The 15,711-nt window shown below is 44.8% G+C and overlaps 2 protein-coding genes across 2 annotated transcripts in view; one reads left to right on the forward strand and one right to left on the reverse strand.

Moving 5' to 3' along the window:
- TSNAXIP1 (translin associated factor X interacting protein 1) overlaps positions 1-10,581 on the reverse strand; it is a 480,293-nt gene extending 469,712 nt beyond the window's left edge. Inside the window, exon 1 of the mRNA XM_086945262.1 lies at positions 10,469-10,581. Within this exon, the coding sequence (XP_086801388.1) occupies positions 10,469-10,497 (29 nt within the window). The 5' untranslated portion in view covers positions 10,498-10,581. The remainder of the gene's footprint in view (positions 1-10,468) is intronic.
- Positions 10,582-10,906: 325 nt separating this feature from the next.
- Positions 10,907-15,711, forward strand: part of RANBP10 (RAN binding protein 10) — a 652,739-nt gene continuing 647,934 nt past the window's right edge. The window contains exon 1 of the mRNA XM_086945263.1: positions 10,907-11,282. Within this exon, the coding sequence (XP_086801389.1) occupies positions 11,108-11,282 (175 nt within the window). The 5' untranslated portion in view covers positions 10,907-11,107. The remainder of the gene's footprint in view (positions 11,283-15,711) is intronic.

Raw genomic sequence — 15,711 nt, forward strand, 5'->3', positions numbered from 1 at the left:
GCTTTAAGCCTCAACACACCTAGCATCTGAAATGATATTGGAATACACCATGGAGAGGGGACCTGCACAGTCTGTACATTCAGTACCTATCACAAAAACAACTGGTCCATGGGGGCACACACAAGAGGAAGCTGGTTATAACCAAATCCCCATATAACCCACACAAACTGAGAGGAGTATACAGAACCTTTAATCAGAGCTGGGACTAGAAGCCAGTTCCGTCCTGTCACAAAACAATAGCAATCTTACAGGACTCATAGGTCCCGGGAGAAGCATGCAGAACCACGAGCCAGATTTTGGCCTAGAAGCCAGCCTCACCCTATCATTAGGTAACGCTAACATCACTCCGGTAGAGATGCGGTGGCCTTCAGGAACAATTTCATCAAAGCCAGCAATAGTCTAACTGTCTTCCTGCCCAGGCAGCTTACCCATAGGGATGGGAGGGACAGTCGATCGAAATCCCCAGGAAGAGGGGAGGACAATCCTTTCCTACCTGAATACGCAAGAATGGTAGGATATGCTAGCCGACTACTCGCCCGATCATCAAAACGGGGGTCTGTCGCATAAGGAGCCCCAACTGAAGTCATACAGCCTTGGTTAATCTCTTAGGGAGAAGTCGAAGGACACATCTAAAGGTGATGCAAACTCCAAAGATCAAGCTGGCAGCGCTTGGGTCTCCATCTTGAACACCATGCAACTGGCCGTAGATGCACTTCAATATCAGTCTAACAAAATGGACATTCAGCTTTCCTTATTAAACACCTTGGCACTGTTCAACGCGGGCATTGACGAGAAGCTGGGAGACCTTAACTGCCTAATAATCAAATGCAGTTGCAGACTCATAGTAGATAAAGTATCTACTCTTCCTTCAATGCTAAATAGTATGGTAGAAGACATAAGATGTGCAAAAACAGCGTCTACAAGCACGCCTTTGCCAGACAGAAAATCAGCTTACAAGGCAGCACAAGGGCAGCAAGTCAATTTGAACAACTTGGAGCTTTGCCAACCATGTCAGCAGGCAGGCACAGATACCCGAAAAACCACCAGGAGCACAGGAATACCTAAAGAACCATCTATGGAGCCTCAAGCAGGAGTTCATCCCGTAAAGCCCAATTACAAGCAACGCTGTCAGCAGAAAAGGAAAGGCCGAAACCAGAAAAGGGTGGTTTGCTAATGAGCCTCCTCAGGCATTACAAGCATTGAGAATTTCACAGCTGCAAACAAACTCCATGCTCTTTAAGCCCGAGTACATCTCAAAAGGACATCAGGACACTCTGAACAGAGGGAACATTCTGAGGCTGTTACACGCAATCCCAAGTCTTGCTGATTTGAACTCAACAGATTTACTCTCAATAGAGTTTATCCGCTCTGAAAACTCTTTGATGTCGGAGGCCACCAAGGCCACGTGGATAACAACAACAGTTGCACAGAAAGTACTAGCAGAAAATTGTATCTTTAAAACCTGGGGAATTAACATCATTCCTCACCAAAATCCAGGATACCCATCACCCTTACTCGCCCCCAACCCAAGGACCACATCAACTAACTTGCACGGGGCACTAGCTCAGTACTTAGGGGGGCCTTGTGGCAATCACCACAATGGAGGGTTAGTTCGATGGCAGACATACAGAACAGAACTTGGGCAGCATCAGTGCCTTGAAGTAGACCTTCAGGCCTTCGGTCAATCACTAGAACGATAACCATAACCACCCTCTCTGAAACACTTTCAGAACTCACATAGAGGGAAGGTGGCATAAGGCCAGAGGAAACCACAATTTGCTTATGCTCATGGAATGTCACCAGCCTTCCCCCCCAAAAATTGTATCTAGATTTTCTGCAGTACCCCAACCCATTTGATACTATTATACAGCAAGAAACATGGCTTGCAGCCCCAAACCACCTGCAAGGCTTCATGTGTTTGGCCGCTCCGGCCGTAAAAGATGGTAAATATGGCCACCCATCAGGAGGGTTGGCATCCTATGTATACACGACTAGCATAGAGTTGGCAGTGTCAGTTGCCTCGTCCTCAGCGGTCGCCACAGCAGTTAAGATCACCATTTCTCTCTTAGGAAGACAAGCTGGGGTGGTGCTAGTCAACACATATATCCATCCAAAACACAAAGCCAAAGACTCAGAAAAGTTAATAGGCCAACTAACAAGCTACCTAACCGAGATGGAAACCCCAAATTTCATCCTCTATGGGGACCCAAATCAATATCTCTTTGGGTCAGCGGGTGGGAAAGGAAGCATGTACCAAACCGCATTCTGTAACATCCCGATTCAATGCGCACCCTCACACAGAAGCAAAAGCCGTAAGACCAGCCGCCTCCTAGAAGATCTAGAACATCTTAATCTCAGGGCCCTTAATGGAAGATTCCATGGGGACTCCCACCACCCTGTACCTTCACATTACTCCTCCTCAACAAGCTCCATACTAGACTATACATTTGAAAGCCTCTCTTTGTTCCCCTGTATCCTTGGGTTCAGAATGGGGGACCAGGGGTACAGCGACCATCGACCACAAGAAATCCTGCTATCATCAACTGTACCTCCTTCATCCACCCAGAAGCAATCTTGGGATCCATTTACACTTCAAACCTTAGGAGAATCAAATGCTCAGTGGCAAACGCTGAGTCACAGTCAACAAAAGCAATCAAGCTTTTCCAATCACAAGTATTGGGCACAAAGGGCTACATAACCAACTAGGAATGCTTTAATGCTACACTATTAAATCGATATGCCTTATCTCCTAAAAAACATCTCGGCCAGAATATTAGGATTCCAAAAGCACAGTGGGACCAATTAAAGGACCTTGAAAAATCAGTAAACAGCACTCTAAGATTTCTGAGACATCATGCAGGAGACCAAGGCCACCGTGCTCTCCTGCAGCAACAAAGCAACTTGCTTAACCCCTTCCATGCTCATGACGAGCTAAGCTCGTCATGAGGCACGGTTGAGCTGTGCTTATGACGAGCTGAGCTCGTCATGAATAAAGGAGCTTTCAAAAAAGTCAGCACCGGAGGGGAAAACCCTTAGCAGCCAAGGTGTTAAAAAGCTGAAATGGGGATTTAACAAAGACCATCAAGAGGCAACTTGGGCAAAGCTCCTCCATTGCATAAAGCATAATGACAGTGCTTGCTTCTGGAACACGTGGAACACCATAATCCACCCTCAGCATGAGGGCATCTCCTCACACATCTCAGAAGAAACCTGAACAAAATTCTTCATGGAGCATTTTAATCACCATCCTGGGGGCAGCCATATAACCAATTCAACCAGGAGGATACCTGAGGAATGCTTAGGAGCAGCCCTGAAGTAGGCACCAACACCATCCTTGCCTGTCACAGATTACACACTAGAGCACGAGCCGGCGCCTCAATGACAGCTTTAATAAAGAAACAGATTGCAAAAGGGAGAAGAGAAGGGGCTCCGGGCCCGAATGGAATACCACCGGCAGTGTTTAAACAGAGGGCAGTCGACTGGGCAAGCGCCTTGCAACCTCTTTTTTCTGAAGTTAGGTCATTAATTAGAATACCAGAATCATGGAAGGGCTTTAAGATTGTACCGATCTATAAGAGTGGAGACAAGGCCTTGCCAGGCAACTATTGTCTGGTGGCACTGAATGACAATGAGGCAAAATACTTTGCGGGCACCGTGCTAGAAGAACTTACTGCCTGGGCAGATACTAACAAGATAATACTGCTAAATCAGACAGGCTTCTGGAAAACATCAGGCACAACAACAAATATCCTGGCATTTTGCCAACTCATCGACGCAGCCAAGATCACTAATCTTCCATTACACCTATACTATATCGATTTTAGTGCAACCTTTGACAACGTTGAGAGGGGAAGATTGTGGAGGAGGCTGTCACGATGGGGAATCCCACAATCTGTCCTAAACATCCAGTCACTGCTTCACACAGACACTTGGGTCCAGGTGAAATTGGGAAGGGGGTCTCACCTCTCCAGAAAAGTGGCCACGAACAAAGGCCTGAAGCAGGGTTGCATGCTTGCACCCACCCTCTTTAATCTTTTTACGACAGATCTCCCGCAAGCACATAACAAATGAAATTCCCACGTGCCCAGGCTAGAAGACAAAATATTGACCAATCTCGTGTATGCTGATGATGTAGTTCTGCCACACTCAGGTTGGCTTGCAGCAGCTTCTTAATGAACTGCAGAATTATACTACAGAGAATAACCTAAAAATCAATCTTAGGAAAACAAGAACAATGGCCATTAACAACAAGAGGAAACGTCAAATGAGTTGGTATCTGGGCGGCACACAAATAGAATCAGCAAGTGACTACAAATATCTTGGCGTTGTTATCAATAAAGAAGGGTCCTTTGTCTGCCATAAAGAAGAAATCAAAAGAAAAGGGACGGCTATTGCGATTACAATGAAAATTCTTCCATCAAAACTGATGGGGACCATATTAAGCCCTCTCCTGAAGGTGGTACTGGCCAAACTTCTCCCTACAATAACTTACGGCAGCGAAGCTATGCGGGGCAGATATGCCAAACTACTGGACAGCACTTTAGTCAAAATGTACATAATAATGTTCATTCTCCCAAGTTACACCTCCCCTGCTCAAATAAGGTTGGAGTTTGGCTTAACACCTTGGCTGCTAAGGGGTTTTCCCCTCCTGTGCTGAAGATGCTTGAATACTATAGAATCATGACAAGGTCAACTCATCATCAGCACAGCGCAGGTAACACCCATGACGAGTTGACCTTGTCATGAGCATGGAAACAATCTCTGTCCAGGCACAGTTCTTATATTATCTGCTGGAATAAGATCAGATCCTCCACCTCAAATCCTCTACACCAACTTTTATGGCAGGAACTCCAGCAGAAGGACACTTTCCCCTGTGAGAAATTACCTGCAGGAAATCTTTGGAAACTTCTGGGCTCTCTGATCTCTGGAAGACACAGCTCCATCACGCAACCTTCAAGAATCTGGTTTGGAAGTCCATTAAACGACTCTCATCGGTGGAGGACAAGGCCACCTTCTCAGCCAGATACCACGCCTGGTTGACCCTAAACAATTACAAAACGCTTGCACCACAAACATATTTTAATCAGGGTTATCCGAAATTATAAAAAATCTAATTCCTCAGGTACCATCTAGGTCTTCCTCCATGTGTCCAGAACCTCCCTCCCTGGCTGAGGGCGTCGACCCAAATTTCTTGTTGCCTCTGCGACATGGGAACAGGAGATATTTTGCACTTAATCTGCTCCTGCAAAGAGTTATTGCAGGAAAGGGAAAAACTGCTAAAGGCCCTCTTCAAAAAGCGGGGAATTTGCATTAAGAGGCAAGCGTTGCTGGCATGCTTCGATCCAGGGGCTTCACAACTGAACTGCAGACTGATAAAATTCCTGATGTTAGCAGAGCAAAAAGATGCAACAAGACTCGAATTGCAGAACTAGCCAGGCTACCAGCTAAAGATACGCAAGGAAGTCACTGCGCACTAGGTCCAGGCAAAGATGCCGGCATCAGGCTATCATGCAAAGAACCTGAGTGTTAAATATCAATGCTACACCTGTATATTTACCATAGCAAAAAACATGACTCCAGGAGACTTTTTAACAAAAAGTTTAATTTTCTTTTGATATTATCTAAGTGACACTATAAAGGATTTTAAGTTTAAGTGGACCCATTTTATTACAAGTACGCTTCTCTGCCTTGCAACACAATCAAAAGGCGACTTACGATGTGACATACTCCTGCCTGCCCACGCCCACAAAGGGTTCATTTTAGACAGGTCTGCGCCATAATATCAGACATGTATGCACTGCACTGTATTGTATGTAGTATTGGTTTTATTGGTGTGTATTAATGGTTTTATTGACTGTCCTACTTTTAGCAATGGTTTTTAGTAACTATGCAAAACAAAAATAAACTTCAACTACTGTGACCTCCTTAATTCCATCCCATTGAGACAACACAGTGCCCAAGCCAAACACACTTGTATCTATCATTACTTTAACGGCAATCTGAAAAAGTTTGTAAAGCAGGGGCAGAAATTATGTTTTGCTTGATGAGTTCCAAATTATTGTGACATAGTGGAGACCGCTCAAAATCAGTGTCAAGTTTCAATACGTTTCTGTAACGTTCCGTAATGCTTGCATAATTTTTCACAAATTTAAAATAATGTTCCACTAGCCTAAATATTAACAGAGTTGTTCTTCATCACATATGTGTGGAGCTTTCAGTATACAATCAACTCACCCATGTTTGGGTTTAATCCCATCTGCCTACAACACGTGCCCCAAATACTCCACCTCATTCGCCCCAAAGATGCATTTGTCTTTCCTTAGAGTGACACCGTTTTCCAATAAAACACCAAGTATTTTACTTTATGATGGATATCTAGTGTTTCAGCAAATATTACTATATCAACCTGAAACACAACAATATTAGAAATTCCTTTCAACATGTTGATCATTACCTTCTGGGATGTAGAAACAGCCGAAGCCAGTCCAAATGCCATTTTGCAGAATTCAAACATACCATTGGGTGTAACAAATGCAGTAAAATGACATGTTTTTCCCCAGGTAGAGGGGTGTGGGACAGCTACAAACTCAACCACAGGTCAAACCTGTTGTGAAGTGAAAACTCATGTACAAGAGAGCCTGAGCGCATGCTGCCACGGGAGAAGACAGACCAGCAGGGGTTCAAGCAAAGAAAGCACGCCCCAACAGACATTCCAAGAAAAACCTGGGGCAAACAAAATCCTTGCAAACATAAAAAAGTGCCAAAGGTACTAGAAGACCTCCTGGGCCTTGTAGTACAGAGAATTGAGGCACCCAGGGAACAAAAATCCCATAAACAGTACCTCAATATAATGGCGTGTAGCTCCCGAGACCTTGACTCGTCGCCAAAAGTGAAGTGGAGCTCTCCCCACCACGGAATTGTACACCAATCGTAAGTTTAATAAGAAAGAGGTAAGTAGATTGCCCTGCGACAACTAACTAGCATTTCAAAGGTAAATACAGAACATTCAGTGGTAGAAGTGGGCGGGGATGGAAGGGCACGGCGTGCCCTTACTTTTAAAATTTAACATAGTCCGTTCCCCTACTTCTATATTTTAAAAATGTGTCCCAGGATGAAAGGAACGGTACGAAAGTACAGGGTGATTGTCCAGCCCTGTGTGATGCAGATTGAGGAAAGCCTCTGAAGTCGCCATGACTTCCTCCCCCTTCCTGTCTGTATCTGGGCCCAGGAGCCTGCCCGACAATACTGTAGGAGAAGTGTTTCACTGTAGGAGCAATCAATCAATCTGCAGTGAAATGGGGCGACTCGGCTGCTGCAGCGATTTACACCCCATTTAGTGAGGCGGCCCCCACTGTGACCAATACAATGGTCACATCAGGATGTATTTACACACCACCCTTGACCTCATCTGCCCTTTGTGTTGGGGCTCACTCAGGCTGATGACAGCACAAAGAATTCCTGGCAGACTGTGCCCAAACCTTGGCGCTTTTAAAAATAAGTATTTACAATGCAATAGGTCCCACATTTGCGAAATTTTAAGGTAATGGTATTGTTAATGACAATGCCTTTTATTTATCTGTTTTCAAAACCAACACAGATAAAAGGTTTGTCATTTACAATGCCAATAGCTCAAAGTCTCGCAAATGCGAGACATATTCCACTGTAAATGCTTGTCCATGTTTGTGAAAAGCAAACTTTGACAATCTTGTATACCGAGCGCTGTTTAGTAAATTCGCAGATAAAAAAGCACATACAAAGAAAATCACAGTATACATGTAAAAACAGCAAACAAAGCAAGAACTTACAATGTACAGAGAACACAAGGGGTTTCCATACAATTTAGTATGATCTCTGTCCAACAGCACCGACCCTTATAAACATACTCATGAAGCAATGTACAAAATCTGCCCAGACACGTGATCAGCGGTTATTGAACTGAACTTCACTTCTATTAATTACACATAGTTTCACTGGACCTGGTTAGAAGCATTAGGCAATGCAGTCATTAACAGCAAAGAAAAAGGTTTAAAAGGTGACAAAAACAAAAACCCAAGAGTAATGAACGTTGTTCAGCTGCCCTTACCCTGTGACGTAGGGCAGCACAGCAAAAAAAACGTGCTGCTCCGCCCTGCGCCACCATTCCCGTATATATGCCTCTAAATTCACCAACTTCACGGTCTCTCTGCTTCTTGCACAGGCACTTTTAACATGTGCTGCCTGCTTTGGGGCCACTGCAATTATGCAGCAATGGAGTACAAAATTATGTTGCAGTGTTGACTTAATTATGCAGCAAAGAAAGGCTGCAGCGTAATGTGTGGTACATTTTTGGATTCTTTATTATTTTGACTTTTTTACACATACTAACAGTCTCTGCAAAACTTTTGCCTCATTAATACCAGTTTAACATACAAGTGCAGCAGTGACAACGGTGACCAGTCAACCTTTGTAAAGGTCTTTCCACTTGACGGCAACACAAGTCACATGTTTTGATCCGTTTGAGCTACAAACAATTTTTTACTTAGAACCATCAGATTATGCAACGTATGATGTATTATGTGGCAAATATGGCAGAGCTATAATTATGTGTAAAACATTTGCAAACTAGGAAATGTTGCCATTCATGTTTGAACTTCCTCATGCAGTCTCTGTTGGGTGGTATTTCTAGACACCTACAGTGCTTGGGGAGAGACAAAGGATGAAGTTGTCTAATAGTAATTGCAGAGAATATTAGTCTGAAGGGGAAAAAATAACTGATTGAGATAATCCAAGGTTCACTACCTATTTTTAACTCTACCACTGTTTGAGTCTCATAATTTCAGAATTGATACATTTGCGGTTCTCATTGCTAACTAACTTGAGTAGTAATTTCACAAACTACTGATATAATAATTGTTTCTCATTCATCTGATATTGCTAAAAGCATCTGCAAAACCAACATGTCTGGGTTGTTTTAGGTGTATATATTCATTTTTGAGTGCTATTTCTAGATACAATAACAGGAAACCAGGAGACAACTAAAGCTGGCTTCATGACATGTTGGAAGCACATAAAAAATGTCGGACTATAATTTTGCATTGACCGAGGGGCACAGAATGATGTAATCAACAGTGCTCCCCAACACGTCGGGGTTCTTGTCGTAGGATTTAAACCCAAATTTTATGTTCAGAAATGGTTAGAAAAAGGGAGAAGTGCTGATGAAAGAAACTGCATGGCTCGGAGACAAATGGTGTCTGGTTCCACTTATAAGCGTATTTGGGAAATTCTGTGATTGAAAACGTATCCCACATTGTAAATGAATTTTAATGTCATTAACTCATATATTAAACCTCAAAAAAAGTGTATCCATTGGTTGTATTAAATAATGTTATAAGCTGTAACTGGTCAGTGAAATGCCAAACATACTAAAAATTGGTATGTTTTGCTCTTTTTAGCCACATTTCTTGACTCCGCCCACTAACCCAATCCTCTATTATTCCCGCCTCCTGATACTCCGCCCACAGTTCCCCTACTTTTTTTTCCCCACTTCGACCACTGAGAACATTACATCCTAGAACAAAAGGTAGTGGCCAAAAAGCTGGCACCTATAAATTACATATAAGCATTCTACAGCATACGAGTAGAAAATACCTCATCAGAATGTTAAGTGAATTAAAACCGTGCTATGGCCATCTCTTATAAATATGTTCATGATGCTTATTTTCTGTTTCAGAGTTGTAAAATAATAGATAAGGTAACGGCTGCATGCATGGGGAGAACTTGATTTGCACCAGATTTAACAGTTTAGTAAAGTACAAGAACTGAGACCACAGTCTAGGACAATCCTTTTCCGAGGCCCAACATTTTCTGACTTTAGCCCATTTTTCGCAGGTACGGTGTGAGCTAGGGGATTTACAGATTGTGACGGGTTCAGTTGAGTTTTCTTATCACGTATTTACCAGCAGCTTTGAGCCTTGGTCTAGGTACTCACAGTCCTTCCAAAATGGGGACCACAGGAATGCATTGAAGAGCACACAAGTTGGTCACACGGGAAGGTCGAACTGAAAACCATGCCCTCTGGTTCAACATGTTCAAGCTTGCTCACTAGACAACGAGTGGGGTGCAATCTGTTCTGATAACAAGGTCTAGGGGCGACTTCAATTTTTTTTTAATCTCTTCATCGATTAAGCTTCCACGTTTAAATCCTCTAACTCAAACAGATGAGGCAGTGTCCTCAACTTTAAAGTATGAATTACTATCAACGCCTGTCTTGATGTATCTGAGAAGCTGGAACCGACCCATAGTTCAACAAGTTTTAATTGGTTTATTTAAGAGACTACAATCTTGAAGCCAACGAAAAACCTCCCGATGGACGTGAAATTACAACATATAAATACCGTTCTATAAAACTGTATTACTAAGTGTCAACCTGTATCGAGGTTTTTTTCTGGCTAGATAACGTGTGGGACAATAGACTGCGCCCTCTCCTCACCTGGGTTGGCTTAGTGGTGGAAGTGCCATTGCAAAGAATGTTGTGTTCTTGTTTCCGGATATATTTGTGTACACTGGTTACTATGGAAACTAAGGTCCCATGGAAGATGATCCATGCTTACATGGCGCCTTAGTTGCTGCCTGCGTGGATCTTAACATTCACAACTCTAGCTGGCAAAAATACAGGCTAATGAGGATCAGCCTTGTTCAGAGATGATTCGGGTACACTAGCGGCACTTGCCATCTTCTTTGAGGGCACATACGAGTCCGCTTCTAGGCGCTAGTCCTGGTCACTTCACAGTGCTGTCTCCAGTCTTGCGTTTATTATGACGGACGGCTATGCGCGTTGCATTTCTCTCCTTTGTAGTCCTTACAGCCTGAGCTGCTCAGTCTCACGTTGAACTGAACAGACTTCAGTTAACTACATCTCCCGGCATGGCTTGCACATGGCAGCTTGTGAACACTCTTTGAACGCCATCCCTTCTGGGAGTTGTGGTTTATTTGTGACCAGTTTCTGCTGAATTTTGCGGAGGTTCGACTCGGTCGTACTCACTGTCCCGGCGGCCTCGGCGGCGGCCCCTCCGGCCGGTGTTGGATATGGCAGACTGCCTGCGCTCGGTGACACAATAGCAAATCCAAGATGGCGGAGCCGCAGGTCGTAAGCAACGGGACTGGGGTTGAAGTGGGAGACCGACTCCAGCGTCTGTATCCAGCTGTCAATCAGCAGGAGCATCCTCTTCCCCGGGCCTGGAGCCCCAAGGACAAATACAGCTACATAGGGCTGTCACAGGGCAACTTACGAGTACACTACAAAGGTAATGGGATGTGGGAGGAAAGGGAGGAGGTAGTGGAGAAGGGAAAGGGGCAATTAGGAGGGCCAAAGGGGAAGATAGGGTAGGTAAATAAGCACAGATCAGATGGGGTATTCCTTGAAGAACCTTGGTCCTTCCACAAAAGACAGGGATAGTTTAGTTACTCCCTTGTTCCCTCCCTCTCTGACTCAGTCTTCAGCTGTGGGGAAAAACACCCAAATGCATTTTGAGGTACAGCAGGACTTGGTTGCCCGCAAACCCTTAAGGACAGTGTCCTGTTGCGCACATATTCTAAATTCTGTTCATTTGGAAACCAACACACTACATATTAATAATAGAATATATGACCTCACAGGTGTTAATTAACAATGTCGGTGGAGGAGGTGGTTGTTGATCAGTGGAATAATGCAATTATAGCATGTTTCATACACTTTACTTTATATATTCTACCCATTTATTCCATACAATTCCATTCCATGCACTGGTATTTGGTATGATTTGCCCACAACCAAATAGTGTTTGGTGAAGTATCAAAGTCAGAATATGCACCAGGTATGCCAGGTTTCATGGTCTGCAACCTAACCACTACACTGCATTTCCTACCTTTGCCCCAGTATATCTCAAACAGCTGCTCTAAAAAGCCACCCTTTGATCCCGAACCTTCATGCCAAGATTCTGAAAAAATTGTTTATCTCACAGCTTTACCTGGAAGCCACTGCACTACTTGATCCATTCCAATTGGGGTTTCCCCTGCTACATAGCACCTACACTTTGCCTGTGGCTTTGTCTATGTAAGGGCTGCAACCCGATCTTTAGACCTTATCGCGGCATTTGATACTGTCTCCCACTCCATCCTTCTCAAACACATGTTGGACCTTGGTATCTGCAAATCAGCCCCTAAATGGTTCATATCTTTATTTGTGTTGAAGATGCTAGACTTTCTCACCCTTTTTTTCTCTGAACCAGTTCCCCCACCACAAGGTGTTCGACAGGGCTAATCACTCTTTAATATACATATTTCTCCATGTGACTGATCTTATTCATCCTTAAGGCCTGGAAATGTTTTCATATACAGACAATGTTCAGCTTATTGTCTAATTTTCCAATAATGATTCTAACAGGCAGAATATTTTCTTTGAATATATGAAAGTTGTTGCATCTTGAATGTTCAATAACTGCCCCAAACTCAACAGAGAAAAAACCCATAATTGCTCCTTCTAGGCTACCCAGCGGTGGCCAGATGATCCCGGGCAGATCCTTGAACCCTCCTGTTCTGATAAGAAGTTAGGCTTTGGGTTTGACAACAATCGTTCTTTCTCCATCTAAATCTAAAAAGTCTTTGTCCCTGCTTAGGTCTTTAAGGACAGTTGTGCCTCTTGCCAGTGTTCTCACGGAAGACGAAGTTTCTACCATTCATAGCTTTTAATCCAAACTATGGCAACTCCTTGTATCTTGATTTGCCCAAACTCCTGAATCGCCTTCCGACCATTCCGAAAGCTGTTACAGTGCTTCTTTTTAACATCCTCCATCATATTTCCTTCTCAGGCCATCTAGCTGCATACACTGATTGCCGATTGTGAAATGATCTTTCGGTAAAGCTCCCTGCTTGATGCTTAGAGCTTTCCACAACATAAGACCTAGGTACTGCTATAAACTATCAGTCCTTGTCAGCCCCCCATAGACTTCTTAGACAGTGGAAGGCTAGTCATGACTTGTTACAAAGGTTACACAAGAATACCATTCTCTCTTAGCCTCTACACTCAGGTACACATTCCCCCTGGATATACAAGTCTCTCCTTCTGAATTTGTATTTAGAAAGAAACTTAAGGCCTAGCGTTTCTCTCAGTAGTCCAGTTCCATTGTTTGAGTGCAGGTTTAGTGAATTATGTGCCAGGGTGCCTTATTGTGGACAAGAGCACACTTTCCGAAATGTAACCATGAATTTTAACTAGTCCTTGCAATTATGTCTTATTTTATTGCCCCTTCCTGATGTGTAGCTCATTTGCTTTGCTTTTTTCTTTCTCCCTGACCACCGAAAATGAACTGTTGCTGCACCAGATGAAATAAAATAGTCTAGGGCAATGTTGTGTCAATTGATTCGCAAGGCTGCATCTCCATTGTCTTTCTCTTGCTCCTCTTTTTTCCGTCTCCTACTCCTTCATTTTCATCTCTTCTCATTAGGTCGAGGACCGAAGGCTGCGCTTGCGCAGTCTCCGGGAGGAGATTTAATGATTTGGAGTATGGGGGCTTGAACCTGCCTCTCTCCTCCTCTCTCCTCCATTGGCTGGCTTCCTAAATGGAGGCCAGCCATTGGAGGAGACCAGCATCACTCCAATAAAGCCCCGTCTTTCGGATTCGGGGGCGTGTTTTTTTGCGTTCTTTCGACTGTGACGTCACTCAGAATGCCAAAACACGCCCCGAATCCGAAAATGTTCGGATGTTTGCGGCCGCCATTTTGTTTTTGTGAGCGCGAGCTTGGGGCGTCTGTTGTTCCCACTGCTTATTTTATATACGTGTTTTGTTAACCCTTCCCCCCCCCCCCTCGTTGCTGTTTTCCTCCACTTTATCACCGCCCTCTTCACCCTTTCATTTTCACCCTGATCTCTTCTTTTCGCCTTGCGCCTTCTCAGCGTGCCCTTTTCTGCTCACCTCGCCCCACTCTCTCCCCACAGAGTTGCCATCTCTCTCGTCTACTTAGCTCTCCTGACAGAACTTGCGGTGTTCCGTTTGCCGTGTGACCTCATTACAGTCGACTGAACAGAAGCGGGAGCTAAAGTGCTTCGCGTCCGGTCATGGATAATGTTGGAGGTAGCACCGAGACGGCGGCAGCGCTGCTGACTTACACGGGCTTACATACAGGAAGTCTGAGACAGGATAGAAGCGTCTGTTAGTCAAAGTGCTGGGTAATGGCAGGCCTGGGGTCACACCCAGGACCAGCAGCGCATCTAAGCCCAATTAACAACTCTGCCGGTAATTAAATTATAAGAAATATATCGCTGTCTAGCGTATGTCAGCAAGATAGCTTAGTGAGCTGAGCACTATGCACAATTGTGACCTGCACATTTAGAGTTTGAATCCCGGTAGGGTCACCTCAGTCTTTTATCCTGCCAAGGTCGATACATTGAGTAGCGTTAAAATGGGTCATTGTTTATTGTATTTAGCTAGTGTGAGAGCAGCAGGTGACCAAAATGTACAGCTTTTACATGGAAACAAATGCTTTCATGGGTCGTTTATTTGCATGTAAAAGCGGACTTAACCCATTGCCAGCAGCAGGTGAGGGCTCCAATGAATGGATTGCGCATGTGTCAGGCGGGGGCTAATACGGCCCAGCCTTACACTGGCACAATACATATCTGGCATGCTTGCACTGGCTAAGGCAGTGCAGCGTGCCCGATAAATAATGGAGATTCAGGGCTTGCCAATTCATGTGCCCTCTTATCCTATCAGAATTCGGAACAGAGAAATAAGGTGTACCTCACACTCTGTTCCGGCTTCTGATTCGGTGAAAGCTCGTCTGTTGTCCAGAACTGTGGAACTGACCTGCCCGTCAGATTAAGGAGCAGGTACGTTTTGTTTCTCCGCCTCATAATGTTGTGTGTGTGTGTGTGTTCTGATGGACGGTAGTCGAACCGCCGTAGGTATGAGCTGCTGGGATGTGTCTGTCAGCTCTAGTATGTTAAAGGATGATTTCCCTGAGAGTTTAGTCTGCGGGTGGTAGCCCTTATGGTCAAAGGTGGCATGGCTGTCTCTTGGTATGATCGCGTGGTGGGGGGGGCCCGTTGAGTGTGCTCTGCAGTGGCTGGAGGAGAGGGGCTGCATTCCTATACACTCAGCTGAGCAGCTGCATTCCAGAACTCTGCAGGCCGTTTGGGGGGGGGGGGGGGGGTACGACGAACGCCTTCAACCTCTCCCCTCACCCAATGACCCCTTTCCTCATTCAACAGGCGGCGACGCCCCTGTTCCGTTGCCTCCGACCTCCAGCCCTTTACCCTGTGTTTTGAGCAGACACCCACACCTCTGAAGGACACTCCCTCCTTTATACCAGGAGACGCCTTGCAGCATTCTTGTTCCTTGTCCAGGAGTCACGACGCCGAGGAGCTCACACCGCAGCCCAGGACGCAATAGAAGCCCCCGAGCCAGGGTAGGGTCTGACCTGGCCTGCCCTGGGTCAGGGTCCGAGCCCGGAGGCGCAGCGGTGAACGCGACTTAGAAGTCTCATCCCCTGGGTAAGTTCAGAGTGTGCTGTTGTGATTGCATCTTGGGGCGTCACTCCGAGTTGTGTTGACACTTTGCCGGCGCGTGCAACCTCGAGCTTGGCACAGTGAAAGGCGGACTAAAAGTTACATGCAGCGTTTTCAACTCTTTTGCTGGCTGCTGTATTCTGTGAACTGTAAGACAAGTGCCATGTTTTGGTGTCTGCAGATATTCTACA

This window comes from Lissotriton vulgaris, chromosome 12, assembly GCF_964263255.1.
Source record: "Lissotriton vulgaris chromosome 12, aLisVul1.2, whole genome shotgun sequence".
Taxonomy (NCBI): domain Eukaryota; kingdom Metazoa; phylum Chordata; class Amphibia; order Caudata; family Salamandridae; genus Lissotriton; species Lissotriton vulgaris.